Genomic DNA, 24,437 nt, shown 5'->3' with positions numbered 1-24,437 from the left:
TTTTTTCTCAGTATGTAGCTTGTGGAGAATGGTATTTAGATCTCTTTTTTATACTCATTTATACAACTTCAGAAGTCAATAAGACTTAGGCTCCAAAATGCCGAAATCACTTTTGAAATGGGATTTAAGCACTTCTGAAAAACGTAACCTTATATATAAATATCCAGAAGGATATAAATCTATATGCAGTAGGAGGAACACCAATTATTCCATGTTTACAATATGTGTGAATAAAGGAAGATGGTTAAATTGTTTTACAGATGGTAAAATGCTAATTTTACTCATCTAATCCACAAATAAATGACTGGAATTCATACCTAAGTGAGTTTGCCATGTTAGATTTACAGGGCCTGATTTTGATTTTACAGGGCCTCACTTACAGTAATATAAATTAAGAGTAATTGTATTAAGGTCAATGGACTGACATGTCTAGTGCAAGACGCATGTGCATAACAGAATCAGGCCCATATTTAAGCAAAATAAAATTAGGATTTGTGTAGTAATGTTGGCAGCCATACTGTGTGTCTATAACTTCAAGGCCCATTTTCAAAATAGACTTCGGAAGTCAATGGGATCTAAGCTCCTAAGTGCCTAAGTCACTCTTGAAAATGGGACTTGGTTTCCAAAGTCACTTAGGACCTTTTGTCTTGTTTGTATTCTTTTGGATACTCCATTCCAGGAAGTTAATGCACTTTAAACTCAACAAGAATACCCCTTTTCATTCAGTCTTACACTTCACTGTGAGGATAGACAGAAGATATGAGATGACAATAAATGGATACCAACTTTGGCTGACCTTTCCTTTTTTGGTTTTGTCCTAAGTAGATTTTTATATTTAAGAACTTTGTGGCAAGGACTGGCATTTCCCAAATGTTTTTAAAAATGGTACCTTGCTCAATGGGGCTCTGATCTGGGTGGCTTGCAGGTGCTAGCTACTGCAGTATAAAAATTAAATCTGAATAATTGCAGTACTCTCATTAAGTTGCTTTTTCTGCTTTCCAAGTCTCCTAAAAAGTGAGTCTCTTGTTGAGATATACCCTTCAGCATCAGGTTTTATTAGCAGTTCAGTTCTAAAAAAACAAGTGACAGATGTGATATCATTGCCAGTCTTGTTTACAAAAACATTAACATACTTACATTCTTTTTGGTCAGTGCTGTTGTTGATCAGCAGATCAGCAGTACCACAGCTAGAAACGTGCTGCTAATGTTGCAAACGTTTTCTCTAGAATATGATGACCAAATTTATGGTACCAAACTCATGGCCTTCTGGATGGTGCTGATGGTGAGATTTATTGTGTTGTTTAAGGTAATAGTATGTTCTAAGATCGACAAAGGAACCAGAGTTCTCAGATATGCCAAGAGACTTAGGAAATATTCAGAAGGACCATCAGTTGCAGCAGAAACAGCAATATTAGTCTAGCTCATAAAGTTCTAATTTTCTTGAATTTGTCCCAAACATGATAACAGTTCACTTAGCACATACACAAGGTGCATTTGGTATCCACTGGCCTGACAGACAGTTGCTCCAGTTGATTCTCTCCCCCCACCCCCACCCCAAAATATATAGAAAGGCAAATTTAACACTACTGAAAGGTGCTGGACTGACACCGCTGTGGCATGGAATTCCCTATTCATAGGCCAGGTATAGTGCGGACAATGGCACAAGAAGTTTCCCCATGCTCCCTTGATCATGTACTGATTTTTTTTGTCTGTCCAAATGTTAATTTTTAAAAATGAAAATCCAATTTAAAGATGAAATCCAGTTGTCATTCTTAAGTTTCAGGTCAGTAGTTGGTTAATGGACTCTTGTGGATAAATTAACACATTTCATTGATAACAGCCTTACATCATGACATTGAAGACAGTCAGCAAAAGGGGTTTTCTTGCATTTGTACGCATTTTCTTTGAATTGACATATTCACTCAAGGCCCCTGAAGATGTTTTTATATAAAACATGATGAAATGAGGTGTTTTTTAAAATACTTCTGACTGAAATAGTGAAGGGCAGCAGTCAGTCTCACTGTCTGCATGCCTAATTCAATGAAATAATTGAAAGTAATTTTTTTACTCTCTGCTGGCTGTCACCTTGAGATTGAGATATTAAAGACAATATTTTATCTGATGCCAGTTACTGCATATTTATTTTGGTTTAGAAGCCATCCTCTTTGTTATAGCCAAACCTTTCTCACACAGACGACAGACTAAAGTAATTAAATGCACTAGAAGTCACAGCTCTAAATAAAGAGAAACGGCAGGGCATCTAGTATTGTATATTAATACAAGTAGTCTTGAGTTACCCCTCAGTCCCCAAGGCAGTTGTAGTAGTAGGTATTTTCAGGTAAAGGAGTTAATATTTCAATTGCTATGTTCATAGATGCACAAATAACAAAAATTAACCATATGGATTGGGTACCAAGCGTTTAAACTGATAGAAAATGTAAGATTTAATTTTACAAATTTAATTTTACAAATCTTGCCAAAACATTGTTAGTTCACGTTGTTGTTTCATTTTTTAATTTGAGAAGTGGTTGTTATGAGACATATTGTTGTTGCTTTTTTCCCTCAGCAACTTGCTATCAGTAGAGGTTGCAATTGCTTGGTATACAATTGGTAGATAATTAGTAGTGTGGATGGCTGTGAAAAGCATATGTAGTAATTTAGTTTGTGATTCTTTCTAATTGCCTGCCTGTCGTTAGTTTGCTAGGATGGGTATCTCATTATTCAAACATTTTAAATGGAGAATTATTGTAGAAATAAAAAGATCATAACTCTGACCTTTAACAGAGTATTGAAGTACATGAGTAATTACTGGACAATTATGTCCCATGTCATATGCTATAGAGAAGTATGTGGGTATGTGACAGGGTGGCTGATATGGTTCAGATAGGGTTTTTTCCCCCCAAACCTGAAAAATATTGTCTTGGTAAGTATTTTAACTGAAACAAAATATGTTCAAATAAAAAAAACTATATATCAGTCGCTAAATTTGAACTTAACTAGTTGAGGCTTTTGAGTGTAAATATTGTAAAGTTAGATGTAAATTTGGACACAATTAGTGGACTTCAATAGAAGCTTAATTTGTATTCAACTTAGTGTTTAAACTTAACTCCAGTGCATGATCTACTATTTGATAAAGATGATTGAATTCCACCAGTACTTAATGGTATGTACTATATAACTGGTTGTAAGTATTATACACATAGGCAGTACTCTTCTTGAATGAAGGGTGGTGGCAGCTACAGTTTTGACTACTTTAATATTAATGGATAACTTTCCATTTCCAGCATTTTCCTTATAATAGTTCTCTTCAGGCTCTTCTCCAGAAGGCATATAAATCAGCAAACCAAAATGTGTGATAGCAGATACTTTGTCAGATAGAAACTGTGCTCAGTCTCTCACTAATCGATCCTCCATACAACTCTTTCAGTTCTCAGTACAATGGCAAAAATGTTTAACTGAACTGTGCTACTGCTCTCCTTTGCCTTTCTCTTGTTGTACTCCTCCAACATCAAACAAGGTAAACGATAGCAAGAAATTAAAAACCTTTAATATTTTAAATTCCACTACTTAACGTATTTGTGAGAAACTGAAGAGATAAGTTACTTAAAGAAAATGTAAGGAAAACAGGACCAAAGGTACAGAAGGTGAATTTAAAACAAAACCAGAAAAATAAAATTCTTCTATGAAAAGTCAATGCGCCAAATTTTAAAAGTAAGCCAGGGATTTTAGATCTAATGTCAGTGTACATCTCAACTCATCCTTAACTAGTCATTGCCTCCATCTTCAAAATACTTTGCAAACATGACTTAGAGGAAACTATTGTAGAATCATTAAGGTACTACATCTTATAAAAGTAGTCTGTGAATGGATTTCATAAGAGAAGCAGCAGCCTCTTAGCAGCACAGATATTAATAATCAAGAGATCCTATTGATTATGATTTATTTATTTAAGGTGACATGAGCCTCTGTCATAGGATAGGAAGTGTCTATTCTGGATATTGTATAATAAAACTACTGTGCAACAAGGTTTTCCATCTATTATAGGAGAGTGTCAACCCAAGAAAATAAATGTAATGAACATCCGGAAATGTAACTTTCATATTAGTATGACTATAATAAAATAATTGACTTTGAAAATGACATTGTGGAAGTCCATATTTATTGATTACTTGTACAGCAGATTGATTAGCTGACCATTCAAAATGATATATTTGATCTGATAGCCCTGAAAACTCAACCTGAGATCTGAAAATCAGGCAGTGTTTTCTGCTTCTGACATCACAAATCAAGTTTTTCAATAAAAATTTTTTTTTCACTATGGTTATTGAGCACAAGACAGAATGGAATGTAACTCTTTCTGATAGATATACTGGATCTGGACCATGGTCATTGGCATTTGTGTTTTCGCATTAGCAAATATGTTGAAAGAATATGCCTTTTTTTAATAGTTACTTTTCTGGGTGATGTTTATTCCTTTTTCACTGTTGTATTATAGGTAATCTATATTTATATAATAAGATTTTGTGAGTCACTCTGAAGTCTAAAATGTCCATTGAGTCAGTGTGAAGCGATGGAAACAGCCACAAGCATGGTTGAGAGCTCTTTATGTTCAGAATTTCACCGGGTTGAGTCATCACTGGGTTTCGTGGTCTGTTACGATCACATTTTTAAGTTTTCAGCCATTTTGATTTTACAAATTACTCCCATGCAGTGTATAGCTACAGTATGCATGTATTTATGCCATGCCAAGATCCTAGATCAATAGTCCCCAAACTGTGGAGCGTGCCCCCCAAGGGGGGTGTGGAGGAATGTGGGAGGGGAGTGGCAGGGCCTGGGCCAGCCCCCACAGGGGGCAGGAAGGGAGTACTACCTAGCTGCAGCTCCGCTCTACCTCCTGCTCTGTGCCCAGCTCTGGCCCCTGCCACAGCTTCACTCCACCCCCTTCTCCGTCCCCAGTTCAGCTCTGCCCACATTCCCCCTCAGCTCCCCCCTCCCCCCCCAGGCCAGCTCCGCCTCTAGCCCCAGCTCCACCTTCAGCACAAGCTCCTCTGCTGAGCCAACTGTGCAGTAATGGAAGAGGGGGAATGCGGAAAGATTCCACTAGTAGTAAGGGGGGGGGGGCATGACAAGTAAAGTTTGGGTACATTGTCCTAGACCATTGTGATATCAGAGGTAACTCATCCAGTCACCATCCTTAGTCTGCAGCTATTTTGCCTGCAATCATTTCACTGGTTTTATGAGAGAGACTACACAAATCAACACAACCAGCATACATAATAACCCCCAAATCACTTTGTAGCCTAGAATGTCAGTTGAGTCAGTGTGAAACAATGGAAACAGCTACAAGCATGGTTGAGAGTTCTTTTTGTTTATAATATCATCTGGTTCAATCATCCCTTGGATTCACAGTGTGTTGCCATCCTATTTTTAAATTCTCAGCCATTTTCAGCTTTTTTTTACACACTTGACTTTTCAAATTACATTCTTGTGACAGCACAGGATTTCCGCTACTAGTATTTATTGTAAGATTAGAGAGGTGCCTAACTTATTTGAAAATTAGGTGCATTAAAACGAGGGGAAAGTGTTTTCTGTTGGTATATGAACAAGGAGACAATAATGAAAAAACTAACATGCACACTGTATGAAAATGTATTTCATTTAAACTTATGCAAGAGTAGTGGTTCTCAAACTTTTGTATTGGTGACCCTTTTCACACAGCAAGCCTCTGAGTGCGACCCCCCCCCCCCCCTTATACATTAAAAACACATTTTTGTATATTTAACAGTATTATAAATGCTGGAGGTGAAGCGGTGTTTGAGGGTGGAAGCTGACCGCTCGTGACCCCTATGTAATAAGCTCTTGACCCCCTGAGGGGTTACGTCCCCCAGTTTGAGAACCCCTGTGCAAGAGAATACACTTATTAGTCAACCTCCTATTTTAAGAGATTATCACAAAGAATCCACAAATGGATAGAATACTATTCTGCTCCATCTTTATTAGAAGACCACTTCTGTTAAACTATTTTAGTTGGTCCCTTGAGTGGTCCCTTAAGACAGGTTTCACTATATTTCTCTTGAATACTGGGATTTTTCTTGATGGTAGTCCAAACCTAATTAAAATTTTACATTACTTTTGTACTGACCATTTATCGAACTTTCTGGAACTTAAACAATTCAACTTGCACTGCATTTTTTAACAAAGTCCCTTTCATTATTTCAGTGGTAGCTATGCACCAGATCTAACTAGTGGAACCAGATATTATTAACTCATAATTGTTATGTACGCTATGTTAAAAACAGTGACTTTTCCTTTTAAAGTAATCAAGCTGTATTTATACATATTTTTATATTGTGAAAATAAGTTTTGCTAGTGAAAGCAAGTGTTCTTTCAAAACATTTAGACAGCAGAACTTTTATATTAATTTATTTATTTTTACACAGTGACCCAACTTAGAGGACTAGAAAACTGAAAGACAGAGAATTGCTCTGCCACAATTTACGCACATTTTACAATTGTTATCTTTTATATCCGGATTTTCTCAAACTAGCAGTAGATCTATTTATAAAGTTCCAACACCTGACAAACAAGTTAAAACTTCATGCTTTAAAATATTGTTTACATTTTGAGTGCACACTATTTGACTACAGTTTTAAAGCAGATAAAATAGCTTATTATTGAACTTTTATGTTATGTATTTAGCTAGAGGAAGTGTGGATCAGCACCTCCTCATTGGTTTCCTTTAATTTTTTTTCTTTTACATGTGAGCATATAGTTTAGAAGCTTGAAAGTTAATTATCATCATGCATAAGCTCCAGATGCTGTATTCCTAAGACATTCTTTAAATGTTATAGACTTACAATACAACTGTAAGGGAGCAAAATCAAGTTGATATTGCTTGCTTTGTCATTTAGCCAGTTGCTTAGTGCACATACTGTGCATGCATGCTATTTTAGTCTGCGTTTTCTCAGCTAGCACCTTGTAAAAGAGCTAATATGTCTGAATTTCCTGTTTACAAATAACTTGATCTCATACATTTCTAATCTAGATGCTATATATAGTTTTTCACTGTGAAAAATTGCAGAATCTGACTTCCTTTCTCTCTCTCTGCCCCCCTTCCTGCCCCCTCCCCTCCCCCCGAACCCCTGTGGTTTCTTACAGGTTTGAAGAACTTGTGAAAAAGTTCAACGTAGAATATCATGCTGGTGGCTCTACTCAAAATTCTGTTAAAGTGGCCCAGGTTTGTTCTTCCTTAAAAAAAATTAACTGTAAAATATTCTAAAGGTGTTGACTGTTAAACAACTTCTTCTTGTTCTAAGTTGCTTATCATGTTGCCCAGAAACATTACTCAGCAAGTGCACGTTAGTTTGTTGCCTAAAATTAGTTGAGCTTTGTACTCTAGAAGTGACTTTAATGTTTCTTTTTCTTTTCTTTTTTTCTTTTGAACTGTTCTTGTTCAGGTTGCAACATTTCAATTATAACCACATTTATTTGTTAAGGGTTTATAACTTGTGCATAAATGATTGAAGTGAATTTTTTTTTACATGAGAAGAATTTTAGAGGTATGAATATCATAAAGTTGGGCTTGCACTGATCCAAGGTAGGTTTTGTGCACTTTGATAACAGAGAATGTATTTTGTTATATAGTAGTGAATGAAAGCTAATCTAGTAATACATTTTGTGTGTACAATTGTAGATACACCCACCACACAATCTGAAAGTGTATTGCATAAATCCCATAATTTAAAATGTGCAACTTTTATTTAGAATTCTTTTACTAACTAACGGCTGGTTTGTTATTCTTCAAACTTCCTATGTAGAGAACATATTGCCAGATACCTTCAGATGATATTTTGAAGAAGTTAGATTGTAATTCAGCAAAGTTATTAAGCTTTGTTTTGCTTTACAGTTATATTCACAATTTTCTCTTACTCAGAAGGGCTGTCACTTCCCATAACTTAGAGTGGGAATCCAGCTACCAAATGAGATTGAAGGTGTTTATGTCCTAGGTAAAGATGACCACTACTTTACTACTGGGAGGGATACCCCTAAAAAAATAGCAGCCATAGACAACCATTAGGAAATATGGCTGCCATTTCACTAGGGCCATCACACTTTTCAAACCTTAAACCTACCAGTTTTTGACACAAGGAATTGAAAGGTATGACCAATGACTGAAATGTGAACCCCTATGTTTTGTTGTGTATCACATCATCATTCAGATTATAATCATTTTTGATATAAAACCTGTTTTAAGATTGTTCTTCACCCTGTAAATTTGGTGAAACAATTAAAAAAATAGAAAATGAACTGGAAAAATAGGAGTTTTATCACGTGCTCTTATAAGGACCACTATGTGGACCATCAGTAGAGTTTCAACCCAAGATATTCAGATCTTGAGTCCCTATTGCTACCATTTGAGCTACAGGGGGTGGTGGTAGTAGCATAGGCAGCTATTCCACTGGTCTACAATTTTTGAGAAGTCGTCTGCTTCAGAGATAAAATGTGCTATTTATTATGTATTTTGATGTGCTGAATTCAAATATGACAATTAAAACAACTGATTGGCTACTGTTTTTAAGATATTTAAGTTTTTACATTTTATGTCTATGTATATTGTGTAGATAGTAGAGTTTTAATCATAAATTGTAAACCTAGGTCTTTTCATGTGTTTATGGTTGCTTTACATGATAATATTTCACCTGTCCTGTTTATGTAACACTTTAAAAATCAGCAAAAGGGTTATATAAATAAAATTTATTATGAAACAAAAGGCAAAAAACTATTATGTACATAGTTTAGTCCTATTCAGTGTCTACTCGGCGCTTCTTGGCTTGTCTCTTGTCTTCATTAAATGGAGCATCTCTTGTCACTGTCCAGCAATAGTCTGCAAGCATTGATGGGCTCCATTTGCCCTGATAGCGTTTCTCCATTGTTGCAATGTCCTGGTGAAATCGCTCGCCGTGCTCGTCGCTCACTGCTCCGCAGTTCGGTGGAAAAAAATCTAGATGAGAGTGCAAAAAATGTATCTTTAGTGACATGTTGCAACCAAGGCTTTTGTATGCCTTGAGGAGGTTTTCCACCAACAATCTGTAGTTGTCTGCCTTGTTGTTTCCGAGAAAATGTATTGCCACTAACTGGAAGGCTTTCCATGCCGTCTTTTCCTTGCCACGCAGTGCATGGTCAAATGCATCATCTCGAAGAAGTTCACGAATCTGAGGACCAACAAAGACACCTTCCTTTATCTTAGCTTCACTTAACCATGGAAATTTTCCACGGAGGTACTTGAAAGCTGCTTGTGTTTTGTCAATGGCCTTGACAAAATTCTTCATCAGACCCAGCTTGATGTGTAAGGGTGGTAACAAAATCTTCCTTGATTCAACAAGTGGTGGATGCTGAACACTTTTCCTCCCAGGCTCCAATGACTGTCGGAGTGGCCAATCTTTCTTGATGTAGTGGGAATCTCTTGCACGACTATCCCATTCGCAGAGAAAACAGCAGTACTTTGTGTATCCAGTCTGCAGACCAAGCAAGAGAGCAAGAACCTTCAAATCGCCACAAAGCTGCCACTGATGTTGGTCATAGTTTATGTACCTCAAAAGTTGTTTCATGTTGTCATAGGTTTCTTTCATATGGACTGCATAACCAACTGGAATTGATGGCAAAACATTGCCATTAGGCAGTAAAACAGCTTTAAGACTCGTCTTCGATGAATCAATGAACAGTCTCCACTCATCTGGATCGTGAACGATGTTGAGGGCTGCCATCACACCATCGATGTTGTTGCAGGCTACAAGATCACCTTCCATGAAGAAGAATGGGACAAGATCCTTTTGACGGTCACGGAACATGGAAATCCTAACATCACCTGCCAGGAGATTCCACTGCTGTAGTCTGGAGCCCAACAGTTCTGCCTTACTCTTGGGTAGTTCCAAATCCCTGACAAGGTCATTCAGTTCACCTTGTGTTATGAGGTGTGGTTCAGAGGAGGAGGATGGGAGAAAATGTGGGTCCTGTGACATTTTCAGGTTCAGGACCAGAAGTTTCATCCTCTTCCTCTTCCTCTTCTGACTTAAGTGAGAATGATTCTGGTGCATCAGGAACTGGCAGTCCTTCTCTGTGGGGTACTGAGCATATAGCTGATGGATTGTTTGGATAATGCACAGTCCACTTTTTCTTCTTTGACACACCTTTCCCAACTGGAGGCACCATGCAGAAGTAACAATTGCTGGTATGATCTGTTGGCTCTCTCCAAATCATTGGCACTGCAAAAGGCATAGATTTCCTTTTCCTGTTCAACCACTGGCGAAGATTTGTTGCACAAGTGTTTCAGCATATGTGTGGGGCCCACCTCTTGTCCTGATCTCCAATTTTGCAGCCAAAATATAGGTGATAGGCTTTCTTAACCATAGTGGTTATACTGCGCTTTTGTGATGCAAAAGTCACTTCACCACAAACATAGGAGAAGTTATCTGCACTGTTCACACAAGTACGAGGCATCTCTGCTCACTTTGGCTAAACAGAAATGTGTCCCTTTGCAAAATCAAACACTGACAAATAAGAGAGCACGACACTGTATGATTTCTAGAGCTGATATAGGGCAATTTGTTCAGCAGAGTGATGTAAGCTTCGTTATGATTGCATCATCCATGACGTTTAGGAATAACATGATGCAATTCATATCATGTATGACGCAATACCAGCTTCAGATTGCATCATTCATTGTTTTGCCTAAAAAGCAAGTACTGTTCAAACCCAGTCATAGATTTATTCATAGATCCAGTCAAAGATGTATTTTAGTCATTTCTGGTTTAAATTGAGATCCCTTCCCTTTATAACTCACTTATCCTTCGCCATTCCCAAGTCAAGGGTCGTATATACTGACCCAATAGCATATCTTGAAAACTAGAGCCAATTAACAATTTTAAGCATCATTTTCATTCTCAGTGACCCAGAATTAGTAAAGTTTGACTACATTTATTTCAGAAGCATTTTGGCTGTAGAGCAGTGTTCTCTGTGTAGTTCAGCAACCAGAGAGGATTTTTGAATGGATTTCGGAACCATTTTCAAGACATGCTGAATGTCAGGAACCCTGGCTTTGTTCCTAGCTCTGGAACAGTGGTTTACAGATTACAATCACTTATAGATTTAACAGATTCTTTCTGTGAGTGTCTGTCTGAGACTGAAAGTTAATCCTAGAACTACATTGGTTCTATTTTAATCTGTTGTAGAAATGACCCTTTGCAATGTCGCAGATAATTTATTTGTAAAACGGATTGAGTGATACTTGACTGCCTCTTAATATAGGTGTTGCTCAATAATAAGTCTGTGAAATGTACAGAAATATAAAGAAATATAAACAAGAGCAATCAAAAGACGTGAAACATGAACTCATGGTGTCCTGCCTCCCAGTTCAGTATACCTTCCACTGTGCTAAAGTGTATTTTGTTAGGAAATTTGTCACTCACATGTAAACTGGAACTCTGATTCAGCTGAAATGCAGTAGACTTGAGGGCTTTGATGGCCATGTGAAATTGAGGCTGCCCAGTAAAGATGGCCGCCCCTTACCTCGTCTTTCCAATGGCTTTGAAGCTACAGACTGCCCTCAGTGAAGTTCCCCTCCATTCTCTCCCCACTATGCTCTAAGGTTAGGAAACTATAGGAAGGTTGTCTATGCTGTAAACCGTGACTGAGTCTGGGGGTCATACCAGCCATGGTTGCCAACTGAAAGCTGCTTTGATTTCCAGTGCTGCAAGTTCTTCAGCTTCAGTTGAAGTGCTGCATCTTCAACAGAGGGTTCTCCAATCTAGACAGCCATAGCTGGCCCAGTGGAGCAGAGATGGCACTTGACAGATTCCTTTTCTCTCCACCCAAGGAGTTTTTGGAGCATTCTAATTAAAATTTTGCATTATACTGTGCTGGAAATAAATGTTATATGTCTCCTTATCAGTTGGAGTTATTGTCCTTGTGGTGGCGGATTCTGTTGCCCTCAGTGGAAATATGCCCTCTGTGGGTATTAGAGGTGTCCTTGCATTCTAGGGTTTGAGTTGGTGGAATATTACATCTGTACAATCTTAATCCCTTTTTAAAGGGTCTTTATTTAGATAATTTATATAGTGCTATTAAAATATGTGCTGTTTCATAGGCGTAAATATAGGAAAAAAGTCTCTGCCCAAAGTAGCTTACAGGCAAATTAAAGTGAGGTTAGATAAGGTTATTTGATCCTGGAGATAAGAACAGAGGCTACAACAGCAAATGCTTTATTTGCTGGCTAAAATGAAATATTGTAACATCTGAAAGGTGCATGATGAAGTGACACACATACTCATCAGAATGAGGCTTATTGAGTTGGTGCAGAATATTGTCATGGCCCCTTCTCCCATAATGGCTTTGAAATCCAGTGGGGTTTAAGTGCATACGTTATCCTGAGGTAAAAAAATACACCTTTTTTTAAGCAGTAAAGACAAGCTCAAAGAGAGAATGACTGTAACTGAGCCCCATGGTCATAATAAACAAAAACACATTTTTGAATGATCTCCAAAAATCTGCCTTTGGGGAAAGCTTGTTGCTGAAAGAATTCCATAACTCTTGGCTAACTACTTCTAAAGATTCTTTCCAAATTTGTGAAAGTATGGAGAAAGAGCAAGCTCTCTCATAATGACATCTCTATCTGTGAGACTTGCCGTTCCCAAGAAGAAAATCAGGAGGCAGCTTGGGTGCATCCAGAGGGATATTGTCCAAGCATGTTTCCAGATGCACCATTTTGAATTATTGCATCAATTCCACTTCTTTTTAAAAAAACCCTCATATTTTACACTTCTCCCTAGAAGCATTTTGGAAGTATTTTGTCTTGTTTTAGATGATACTGAGTAATAAAAGGGGATGTGAAGGACGACAAAGATGTAGAATGAATCAAAAGAGGGAATTTATTTCACCAGCAGGACCGGGGCAGGATGTCCGAACAAAAATAGAAGTAAAATGAGGGATAGAAGCTATAGAGAGGGAGTATATACAATTATTAGACATTGGAGATAGGCCAGTGTCATCAAACTACCAGGCCAACCAAAACAGGCCAGTTAGATGGAGGGCTAAGAAGGTTAGAACAAGCGTCTTAAACTTAGTGTGCGGTGTGGGGTTGGTAGGCAGATGACTGGATGGTGTGAGGAGTCATGGCAGAAACATTGTTTGATTAGGTGGGCAGCAGAATTGTCAACAAGCTTGTTATCATTTACAGAAAGAGCCAGGAAGGTAAGCTAGAAATCAATGCAGAAGATAACGAAAGCTTAAATGAAGAGAGGGAGGTGTCTTAAAATTTATATAAGTCAAGGTATAACCCAGGGTTAGGCAACCTATGACATGCGTGCCAAAGGCGGCATGTGAGCTGATTTTCAGTGGCACTCACACTACCCGGGTCCTGGGGGCTCTGCATTTTAATTTAATTTTAAATGAAGCTTCTTAAACATTTTAAAAACCTTATTTACTTTACATACAACAGTAGTTTAGTTATATATTATAGACTTATAGAAAGAGTCCTTCTAAAAATATTAAAATGTATTATTGGCATGCGAAACCTTAAATTAGAGTGAATAAATGAAGATTCGGCACACCACTTCTGAAAGGTTGCCGACCCCTGGTATAACCCTACACATGGAATCTACAAGGAATGTTTAGAATAGTAGGGCACGAATCCAGAGAAAAGTTTAGACAGGAAAAGCATGTACTAAACAGTGTTTCATCATCAAAAAAGTCGATGAGAATAAAGATAAATGAGAGTAAAGAATATTAAGGGTACATCTACACTGTTTAAAAACAAAAAACTCACAGCAACGAGTCTCAGAGCCCAGGTCAACTGACTCAGGCTCATGGGGCTTGGGCCACAGGGCTAAATATAGCAATTTCTACTCTGGCTGAACCCCAGGCTCTGAGACCCACCCCCCTCATCAGATTTCAGAGCCTGAGCAGGAATGTCTATGTTGCTATTTCAAACCCTGTAGCACAAGTTTCAGTCAGTTGACCTGACCTCTGAGGGCAAGTCTACACTGCAAAACAGAACCTGCAGCAGTGAGTTTCAGAGCCCAGGTGACCTGACTCAGGCTATGTCTACACTACCAATTTTTGTCGACAAAAGTGATGGCGACACCCAAAAGTCGACATAATAAAAATCGGAATCTCATGTTCACACTTACTCCCTCTGTCGACAGTGTGAGCATTACACTGTGGGTACCTATCCCACAATCCAGCTCAACGCTTTCTTTTGCTAGGTGTTGTGGGAAGGCGGAGCAGATTGCGGCGCATCTTGGGACCTGGCTTAATGTCCCATAATGCATTGCTCTGTGTCCCAGCAGTCCATGGGCTTCCGGCTTTCTTTTGTGGCATTTTTGCAACGGTCAATCTCTGCTGTTGACCTCGGCATCTTTGTGGGAAGGGATGGACCTTGCGCGGCTCTTCTAATGCTCTGTTAACTATCACGAAGACATTGTGGATGGCAGTGCAGTTAATTGTCAAGTTCCTAACTGAAGAACACTCGCAGACGCCCAACATAGATTACTTTTGGCATTCACAGACCAGCTGCATAGGGTAGACCGTCACTTTTGGGCTCATGAAATAAGCACTGAATGGTGGGATCGTATCATCATGCAGGTGGGAGATGAAGAGCAGTGGCAACAGAATTTTTGGATGTGGAAAGCCACCTTCCTGGAGCTGTGTGTGGAGCTCGCCACAGACCTGTGGCGCAAGGACACCAGAATGAGAGCTGCCCTCTTGGTAGAGAATGGTGGCAATCGCTGTATGGAAGCTGGTGACTCCAGACTGCTACTGGTCGGTCGCGAATCAATTTGGAGTCAGGAATTCGACCGTTGGGATTGTGTTAATGCAAGTGTGCAGGGCAATTAATCACATCCTGCTACAAAGGACCGTGACTCTGGGAAATGTGCATTAAATAGTGGATGGCTTTACAGAAATGGGGTTCCCTAACTGTGGAGGGGCAATAGATGGCGCACACATTCCAATTTTGGCACCAGACCACCTTGCGACAGAGTACATCAATAGGAAGGGGTACTTCTTCATGGTGTTGCAGGCGCTTGTGGATCACTGTGGGCGTTTCACTGACATCAATGCGGGGTGGTCTGGGAAGGTGCATGAGCCACGCATCTTCTGGAACACCAGCCTATATGGAAAGCTACAAACGGGGACTTTCTTTCCAAACCAGAAGATTACAGTGGGGGATGTTGAAATGCCCATAGTGATCCCGGGAGACCCGGCATACCCTTTATAGCTGTGGCTCATGAAACCTTATATGGGACACTTGGACAGCAGTAAGGAGTGGTTCAACAGGCTGAGTAGGTGCCGGATGACAGTTGAATGTGCCTTTGGCAGGGGATGTTGAAATGCCCATAGTGATCCCGGGAGACCCGGCATACCCTTTATAGCTGTGGCTCATGAAACCTTATATGGGACACTTGGACAGCAGTAAGGAGTGGTTCAACAGGCTGAGTAGGTGCCGGATGACAGTTGAATGTGCCTTTGGCAGGTTAAAGGCACACTGGTGATGCCTATATGGCAGGCTAGACCTTAATGAGGATAATATTCCCTTGGTCATAGCCACGTGCTGTACATTGCATAATCTCTGTGAAGCTAAGGGTGAAAGGTTTGCTCAGGGGTGGAGTGCTGAGGCAGACCGCTTAGCTGCTGATTTTGAGCAACCAGATACCAGGGCTGTCAGAGGGGGCCAGTTCGAATCAGGGAGGCTTTGAGGCAGCACTTTGACAATGAGCACCAGTAATGTGTATATCTGTCAAAGGTGCTAGTTTTCCTAGGACGCAATGTTGTCATTTTGGGCCTTACATTCCCGTAAGACAATGACGATAATGCCTGTGCATGTATTGGTGGTACCTGCAATCTCAATTTGTAGAAAAAAAATAAAGGTGATCCACAATTAAATAACTTTGATTTTATTGAACAAGAAACAGCACACACAAACACACAAATGCCTGATGGGAAGGAGGAACCAGGAAAGGACAGACTTTCACAACTGTGTGTAGGTCCAGCTATCATTGTGAAAGTTGTCCTAGGGGGTGGAGTGAAGGGGAAACTAAGAACTCCCAGAAAGTGGAAAGGAATGTGCAGGTGGAGTTTGTGGGGGAGGGCATAGAAAAGTGTTCTGAATGTGCTGCAGTGTGTGAGCATGGATCTGTTCAGTCTGCAGCACTATTAAGGACTGCAGCATCTGCATTTGCTCCTCCATTACTTAACAAATGCTTGATTCTCTTTTCTGTCCTGCCGTTCGGCTTCCCAGCAGTCCTTACATTCCCTTTTTTCTGCTTTGGAGCACTGCCGTACCTCCCAGAACATGTCTTCTTTGCTGCGTCTTGGGCGCTTTCTTATCTGGCGGAGATGCTTGGCAGGGATGTGTGGGGTGTTCCTCAAGGCCACATCTGGTGAAGCACAGGGGACAATGCACAGAAGCGGGATTGTTAAGTTCACGCATAGCATTGTAACATTTCAGTTAATACACCTTTTGCAACATTGCAATCACTTTCTCACTGACCCTAGCCAGGCATACATCTCCACGAACAGCCAAAGTATGATGAGTGTTAGTGGGGGTGTGGGAGGGGCTGCTCCACATGGGGAAGAGAGCACACACTCTCTGCAAGGGTCGTGGTGCAGCTTTCTATGGAAAAAATTCTAAAATTCTTCCACACTTTTCCACTGGCGGGGATCATTCTAGCAGACATCTAACTGCTAAGTGTAAGCAGGGAAACGAGGGTACATCTACTCCATACTTGTGGCTTCTGCCCTGCTCCCTATGCTGTTCGACTATGTGATGCTTTGGTCCCTGCACAAGTAATTGCCAAATGGCATGGGAAAGTTTCCTACAATGGGGGACAGAACTGCTCTGCCACAGAACTTTTGGCAGAGGATTACTGAGTACCTTCAGAAAACTTTCCTGGAGATCTCGCTGGAGGATTCCTGTGAGATCTCTGCGTGCATCAACACCATGTTCTGCCATACCGATTAGCTACACAGGAAAATGTCCACCTCAAAGAAACACAGCCAGCCTCCCACATTTCTATAGCCTGAACCCGCCTCTGCAGTACACAAGCCACAGCCACTTACCAGACTCATCTCCTGCTTCTTTCTCCCCGGAGAGCGACTGCTGAGACTTGCTAGATGCCTCTGGAGTGGAGAAAAGTTCCTGGTTGCCTGGCTGACCGGGCGACCCCGCTGGGAGCTGCACATCTTAATCTAACTCCGCCTGTTCATCAATAACTTAGTCCTCCAGGTTAGGTCCTCTTTCAGCCACCACCGTTCCCTCGAAGTATGCGCGGGGCTCTTGGCAGTGGAGGTGGGGTCACCACTGAGGATAGCATCCAGCTCCATATAGAACTGGCAGGTCTTAGGTGAAGCATCAGAGCAATGGTTTGCCTCCCTCGCCTTATGGTAGGCCTGCCTTAGCTCCTTTATCTTCACTCTGCACTGCAGCGTGTCCCGATCATAGCTCTTTTTGCACAAGCCTCCAGAAATGTGCCCTAGGTATCCCAATTCCTACGGCTCAAGCGCAGCTGGGATTGCACAGCCTCATCTACGCATAATATACTGATCAGATCCAGCTACTCCGCAGTGGTCCAAGCAGGAGAACGTTTGGTGCGATAACCCGCCATGGTCACCTGGGAAGATGCTATGAGACTTCTCCACGCTGAGCCAGCAGGAAATTAAATTTCAAAAATTCCTGGGGCTTCTAATGAGGAGGGGCGGATGGAATTCAAACTGCTGACTGGAGCGGTCAGGATGGGTATTGTGGGACACCTCCTGGAGGCTAATTAAAGCAATGGAATCAAGGGTGGTGTCTGCACTGGCACGTTGTAGAGGAAAAAGATGCAAGTCTCTCATCGGGATGGATGTATTTTTGTCACCAAAACCGAGCATTTTTCCAGACAAAAGTCGCATTGCTGTGTGTATGCATATACTGTTTGTTTGACAAAAAGCAGTTTTTGGTGACAAAACATGGTAGTGTAGACAAAGCCTCAGGTTTGCGCTATGGGCTAAAAATGGTAGTGTGGGTGTTCCTGCCTACGTTCTGAAACTTGGCGAGGGGGTGGGTATCAGAATCCAGACTCCAGCCTGAGCAGGAATGTCTGCACTGCTATTTGTAGCCATAGAGTGTGAGCCCCAGTTGACCTGGGCTCTGAGACTCAATGTCCCGGGTGTTCTTTGCAAAGTGAACGTACTCAGACTTGCTGCCATGGGTCTTTTTTTGGCAGTGCAGACACACCTTTAAAAGACTGAAAGGAATTGGAAACACACAACAGTTTGAGTAGATTGGTGAGGGTGAAAGCCTCAATAAAGTGGATAATGGAGGAAGTGGTTTCAAAGTCTTTGCTCATCCATTAACCTCCCTTTTTAAAAACTAAAACTTATCCAACATTTAGTTTCAGATAGGTACTGATACGAAATTAGACTCCTAACATCATTGAAAACTGCATGATCCAAAGCATGATGGAAGGATGTTTCAGGTTAAAATCTCAAATTCAATGCTACTTGCTTTGGTAGATTCTAGATTTTGGATTTGTCCTTTGTGTACAATTTTTTTCTTTCTCTTGAATGTTGAAATTATGATGCACATTAGGATTGCAGCTTTCTGTTAATCTCATTTTAATTTATCTCATTAAAACTTGGCTTTATATCTCTCATGATATGTGACATTTGCTCTGATCTGAGATCACTGCAATGCCTCCAAACAATTGGATCCATTATATTCAATCTGTAAAATATGTATGTAGATAGCTGTATACAGATCATGAATAATGTATTATTGTTTGAGTTCTGCCAACTACCTAAATTCAGATTTGTGAATATAGTATTTCACTACTCGTGAACATCTTTCTGCATTTTTTCATTAATATTATATGCCTGTCTAATAGCAAACATTGGCTTGAGGGGGCAAAACAATAAAACTCACATCTTTGAGTTTCAGGGACCATGGTGATAGCTGCTTTAAAGGAACCGAAGATAGTTAGTGTGTGCAAAATGAGTTTGTATTGCTGGTCATGCTGTACATAAGAACGGCCATACTGGGTCAGACCAAAGGTCCATCTAGCCCAATATCCTGTCTTCCGACAGTGGCCAATGCCAGGTGCCCCAAAGGGAATGAACAGGTAATCATCAAGTGATCCATTTCCAGCTTCTGGCAAACAGAGACTAGGGACACCATCCCTGCCCACCCTGGCTAATAGCCATTGATGGACCTATCCTCCATGAATTTATCTAGTTCTTTTTTGAACCCTGTTATAGTTGTGGCCTTCACAACATCCTCTGGCAAAGAGTTCCACAGGTTGACTGTGCGCTGTGTGAAGAACGACTTCCTTTTGTTTGTTTTAAACCTGCTGCCTATTAATTTCATTTGGTGACCCCTAGTTTTTGTGTTATGAGAAGGAGTAAATAACACTTCCTTATTTACTTTCTCCGCACCCAGTCATGATTTTATAGACCTCAATCATATCCCCCACTTAGTCGTCTCTTTTCCAATCTGAAAAGTCCCAGTCTTATTAATCTCGCCTCATACGGAAGCCGTTCCATACCTTAATCATTTTTGTTGCCCTTTTCTGAAGTTTTTCCAATTCCAATATATCTTTTTTGAGATGGAATGACCACATGTGCACACAGTATTCAAGATGTAGGCGTACCATGGATTTATATAGAGGGAATATGATATTTTCTGTCTTCTTATCTGTCCCTTTCTTAATGATTCCCAACATCTGTTTGTTTTTTTGACTGCTGCTGCACATAGAGTGGATGTTTTCAGAGAACTATCCACAATGACTCCAAGATCTCTTTCTTGAGTGGTAACAGCTAATTTAGACCCCATCATTTTATATACCCACACGTCTCATAATTGTTCTCTTAATGTGGGGGGATAAGGAGTACAATCACTTGATTTATTTTTCTATTTCAATTACTGGTAGTAGTTTACTGTTTCAAACCAAATCTGATGATGATACAACTCATTTTAAACACAAATGCGGGTAGCCCTGCTGGTGAAGAGTTGGTTTGTGGATGAGTGTGCTTTTAGTTTTGGTATTGGGAAAGTGCACTTATGATCAAGAAAGGGACTGTAAAAATGGCACCTCCTTACTCAACACTATTGCTCTGGGTTGGTGCTCAGTTTCATATCCGATTGCTCTGCTTTTAACACTCTGTTGTTGCTGTGGATCCTAATCCAGCTAACAGAGAAAGTGAGCTGTATTCCGTTTCATGTATTATCCAGAGGATTAACTAAATTCTCATTGCAGAATCTTTGTTACTAGTGATGATGCTTGAGCCAGAAAGAACACAGCTTGTCTTTCATATTTCAAGATGAGTTTGAAGGGCTGGCAGTTATTGGGGGGAAAAGATCTTTTAAGTTACAATTTTTTGAGCAAATGTGATGCAGATAAATCTGGAACCCACAATGCTGTGTTTACAGTACTCCACAGAATATAACCACACATTGAGTAATGACCTCATATTATTTTGTTCATTGCCTCTCATTACCTAACCTTTAAATTTAACTACATATAGTTGTATAATATTTAAAAAGAAAGCCCAACCTCTTGAAACTATTAAATAATTTAATAACCAATTTCTGTTGAAACCTAAAATCTAAGAATAAGATCAATAGACTCCTACCCCATTTTAAGTAATATGTTCCTCTGGAGAGTTCACTTCCTTGAAAATCTGAAATGCCAGCCTGCAGGTAGTTTCGCCTGTCTCTAGATTTATTTATTTATTTATTGGTAATGTAAATCTTTCTCGTTAACAGCTACACCAAAAATCTTAATTGTTTTTAACCATGGATCTTGTGCAGGTTACAAAATGTATTTGATTTTCCTTGGATGTATTGTATTTTTGATACAAGTTTAGATACAGCAGTCTTATAACTTTATTGCACATGTGCTAGATAGGCTCAAGGTAGTTTTAAAGGTTAGTTGCCTGAAACCATTCTTTTTCCCGTAGAAATGTTTCTCTAGTTTGCACTCCATACAGGTAGACTTGTGACAAATTCTGTGATCTTGCGTGCTGAAACTAGCTTTGCCACTAACTTGCTTTGTGACCTTAAGACAAGTCACTTTACCTTTCTCTTTCACTTTTCTCATTTGTAAATCATAGAATCATAGGATTGGAAGGGACCTCGAGAGGTCATCTAGTCCTGTCCCCCGCACTCATGGCAGGACTAAGTATTGTCTAGACCATTCCTAACAGGTGTTTGTCTAACCTGCTCTTAAAAATCTCCAATGATGGAGATTCAACAAGCTCCCTAGGCAATTTATTCCAGTACTTAACCACCCTGACAGTAGGAAGTTTTTCCTAATATCCAACCTAAACCTCCCGTTTTGCAATTTAAGCCCATTGCTTCTTGTCTTATCCTCAGAAGTTAAGAAGAACAATTCTTCTCCCTTCTCTTTGTAACAACCTTTTATGTACATGAAAACTGTTATCACGTCCCCTCACAGTCTTCTCTTTTCCAGACTAAACAAACACATTTTTTTCAATCTTCCCTCATAGGTCATGTTTTCTAGACCTTTAATCATTTTTATTGCTCTTCCCTGGACTTTCTCCAAGTTGTCCACATCTTTCCTGAAATCTGCCGCCCAAAACTGGACACAATACTCCAGTTGAGGCCTAATCAGTGCAGAGAAGAGCGGAAGAATTACGTCTTGTGTCTTTTTTACAACGCTCCTGCTAATACATCCCAGAATGATGTGGGGTTTTTTTTTTGTCTTGCAACAGTGTTACACTATTGACTCATATTTTGCTTGTGGTCCACTATGACCCCTATATCTCTTTCTGCAGTAGTCCTTCCTAGGCAGTCATTTCCCATTTTGTATGTGTGCAACCGATTGTTCCTTCCTAAATGGAGTACTTTGCATTTGTCCTTATTTAATTTCATCATATTTACTTCAGACCATTTCTCCAGTTTGTTCAGATTATTTTGAATTTTAATCCTATCCTCTAAAGCACTTGCAACCCCTCCCAGCTTGGTATTGTCCGCAAACTTTATAAGTGTACTCTCTATGCCATTATCTAAATCATTGATGAAGATATTGAATAGAACCAGACCAGAACTGATCCCTGCGGGACCACACTCATTATGCCCTTCCAGCATGACTGTGAACCACTGGTAACTACTCTCTGGGAACGGTTTTCCTACCAATTTTGCTCCCACCTTATAGTAGCTCCATCTAGGATGCATTTTCCTAGTTGGTTTATGAGAGGGTCATGCGAGACAGTATCAAAAGCTTTACTAAAGGCAAGATATATCACATCTACTGCTTCCCCCCCCATCCACAAGGCTTGTTACCCTGTCAAAGAAAGTTATCAGGTTGGTTTGACACGACTTGTTCTTGACAAATCCATGCTGACTATTTCTTTTCACCTTATTATCTTCTAGATGTTTGCAAATTGGTTGCTGAATTATTTGCTCCATTATCTTTCCGGGTACAGAAGTTAAGCTGACTGGTCTGTAGTTTCCCGGGTTGTCCTTATTTCCCTTTTTATGGATTGGCACTATATTTGCCCTTTTCCACTCTTCTGGAAAATCTCTCCCATCTTCCATGACTTTTCAAAGATAATCGCTAATGGCTCAGATATCTCCTCAGTCAGCTCCTTGAGTATTCTAGGATGAATTTATCAGGCCCTGGTGACTTGACGACATCTAATTTGTCTAAGTAATTTTTAACTTGTTCTTTTCCTACTTTAGCCTTTGATCCTACCTCATTTTCACTGGCATTCACTTTGTAAGATGTCCAGTCATCACCAACCTTGTTGAAAACTGAAACAAAGAAGTCATTAAGCACCTCTGCCATTTCTACATTTCCTGTTATTGTTTTTCCCCTGTCATTGAGTAACGGGCCTACCCTGTTCTTGGTCTTCCTATTGCTTCTAATGTATTTGTAGAATGTTTTCTTGTTACCCTTTCTGTCTCTAGCTAGTTTAATCTAGTTTTGTGCCTTGGCCTTTCTAATTTTGTCCCTACATACTTGTGTTATTTGTTTATATTCATCCTTTGTCATTTGACGTAGTTTCCACTTTTTGTAGGACTCTTTTTTGATTTTTAGATCATTGAAGATCTTCTGGTTAAGCCAGGGTGGTCTCTTCCCATACTTCCTATCTTTCCTACACAGTGAGATCATTTTGCTCTTGTGCCCTTAATAATGTCTCTTTGAAAAACTGCCAACTGTCTTCAGTCGTTTTCCCCCTTAGACTTGCTTCCCATGGGATCTTACCTACCAACTCCCTGAGTTTGCTAAAGTCTGTCTTCTTGAAAATCCATTTTCTTTGTTTTGCTGTTTTCCCTCCTACCATTCCTTAGAATCATGAACTCTACCATTTCATGATCACTTTCACCCAAGCTACCTTCCATTTCAAATTTTCAACCAGTTCTTCCCGATTTGTCAAAATCAAATTAGCACAGCCTCTCCCCGGTAGCTTTCTCCAGCTTCTGAAATAAGAAAATTGTCTCCAATACATTCCAAGAACTTGTTGGATAATCTGTGCCCTGCTGTGTTATTTTCCCAACAGATGTCTGAGTACTTGAAGTCCCCCCTCACCACCAAGTCCTGTGCTTTGGATGATTTTGTTAGTTGTTTAAAAAAAATCCTCATCCACCTCTTCTTCCTGGTTAGGCGGTCGGTAGTAGACCCCTACCATGTCATCACCCTGTTTTTTTTTTTATCCCTTTTATCCTTACCAAGAGACTTTCAACAAGTCTGTCTGCTATTTCTATCTCAACCTCAGTCCAAGTGTATACATTTTTAATATATAAGGCAACACCTCCTCCCTTTTTTCCCTGCCTGTCCTTCCTGAGCAAGCTGTACCCTTCTATACTAATATTCCAGTCATGTGTATTATCCCACCAAGTCTCTATGATGGCAACTGTCATAGCTGTGTTTATTTACTAGTATTTCGAATTCTTCCTGGTTATTCCCCATATTTCTCAGATTATTATACAGACATCTAAGATACTGATTTGACCTCCCCCCTGCCCCCAGTTCTGTCTTGTGTCTCCTTTATCCCTGCTGTAACAGCCCATGCTCCCCCCAAAGTCTGACTCTTCTTCCAGGTCTCCATGTTTTTGACTTACCTGTGGGCTTTGGTCACCTGCCCCCTTCGAACCGAGTTTAAAGCACTCCTCACTAGGTTAGCCAGTCTGTATCCAAATATGCTCTTCCCCTTCCTCAATAGGTGGACCCCGTCTCTGCTTAGCAGTTCTTCTTCCTGGAACAGAATCCTATGGTCAAGGAAGCCGAAGCCCTCCTGGCGACACCATCTTTGTAGCCAGGCATTCACCTCCAGGATGCATCTGTCTCTGCCTGGGCCCCTACCCTTGACCGTAAGGATCAAGGAGAACATCACCTGCACTCGCAACTCCTTCACCCTTACTCCCAGAGCCTTGAAGTCACTTC

General features: G+C 40.1%; 1 protein-coding gene across 3 annotated transcripts in view; it reads left to right on the top strand.

Annotated features, from left to right (window-relative positions):
* ADK (adenosine kinase) overlaps positions 1–24,437 on the top strand; it is a 568,039-nt gene that overhangs the window by 195,203 nt on the left and 348,399 nt on the right. For all 3 annotated transcript variants that reach the window (XM_065407400.1, XM_065407398.1, XM_065407399.1), the window contains exon 4: positions 7,159–7,237. In XM_065407400.1, the coding sequence (XP_065263472.1) occupies positions 7,159–7,237 (79 nt within the window). The remainder of the gene's footprint in view (positions 1–7,158; positions 7,238–24,437) is intronic.

This window comes from Emys orbicularis, chromosome 7 (assembly GCF_028017835.1).
Source record: "Emys orbicularis isolate rEmyOrb1 chromosome 7, rEmyOrb1.hap1, whole genome shotgun sequence".
Lineage (NCBI taxonomy): Eukaryota > Metazoa > Chordata > Testudines > Emydidae > Emys > Emys orbicularis.
Note: the sequence above shows the minus strand (reverse complement) of the source record. Positions and strands in the feature narration are given on the sequence as shown.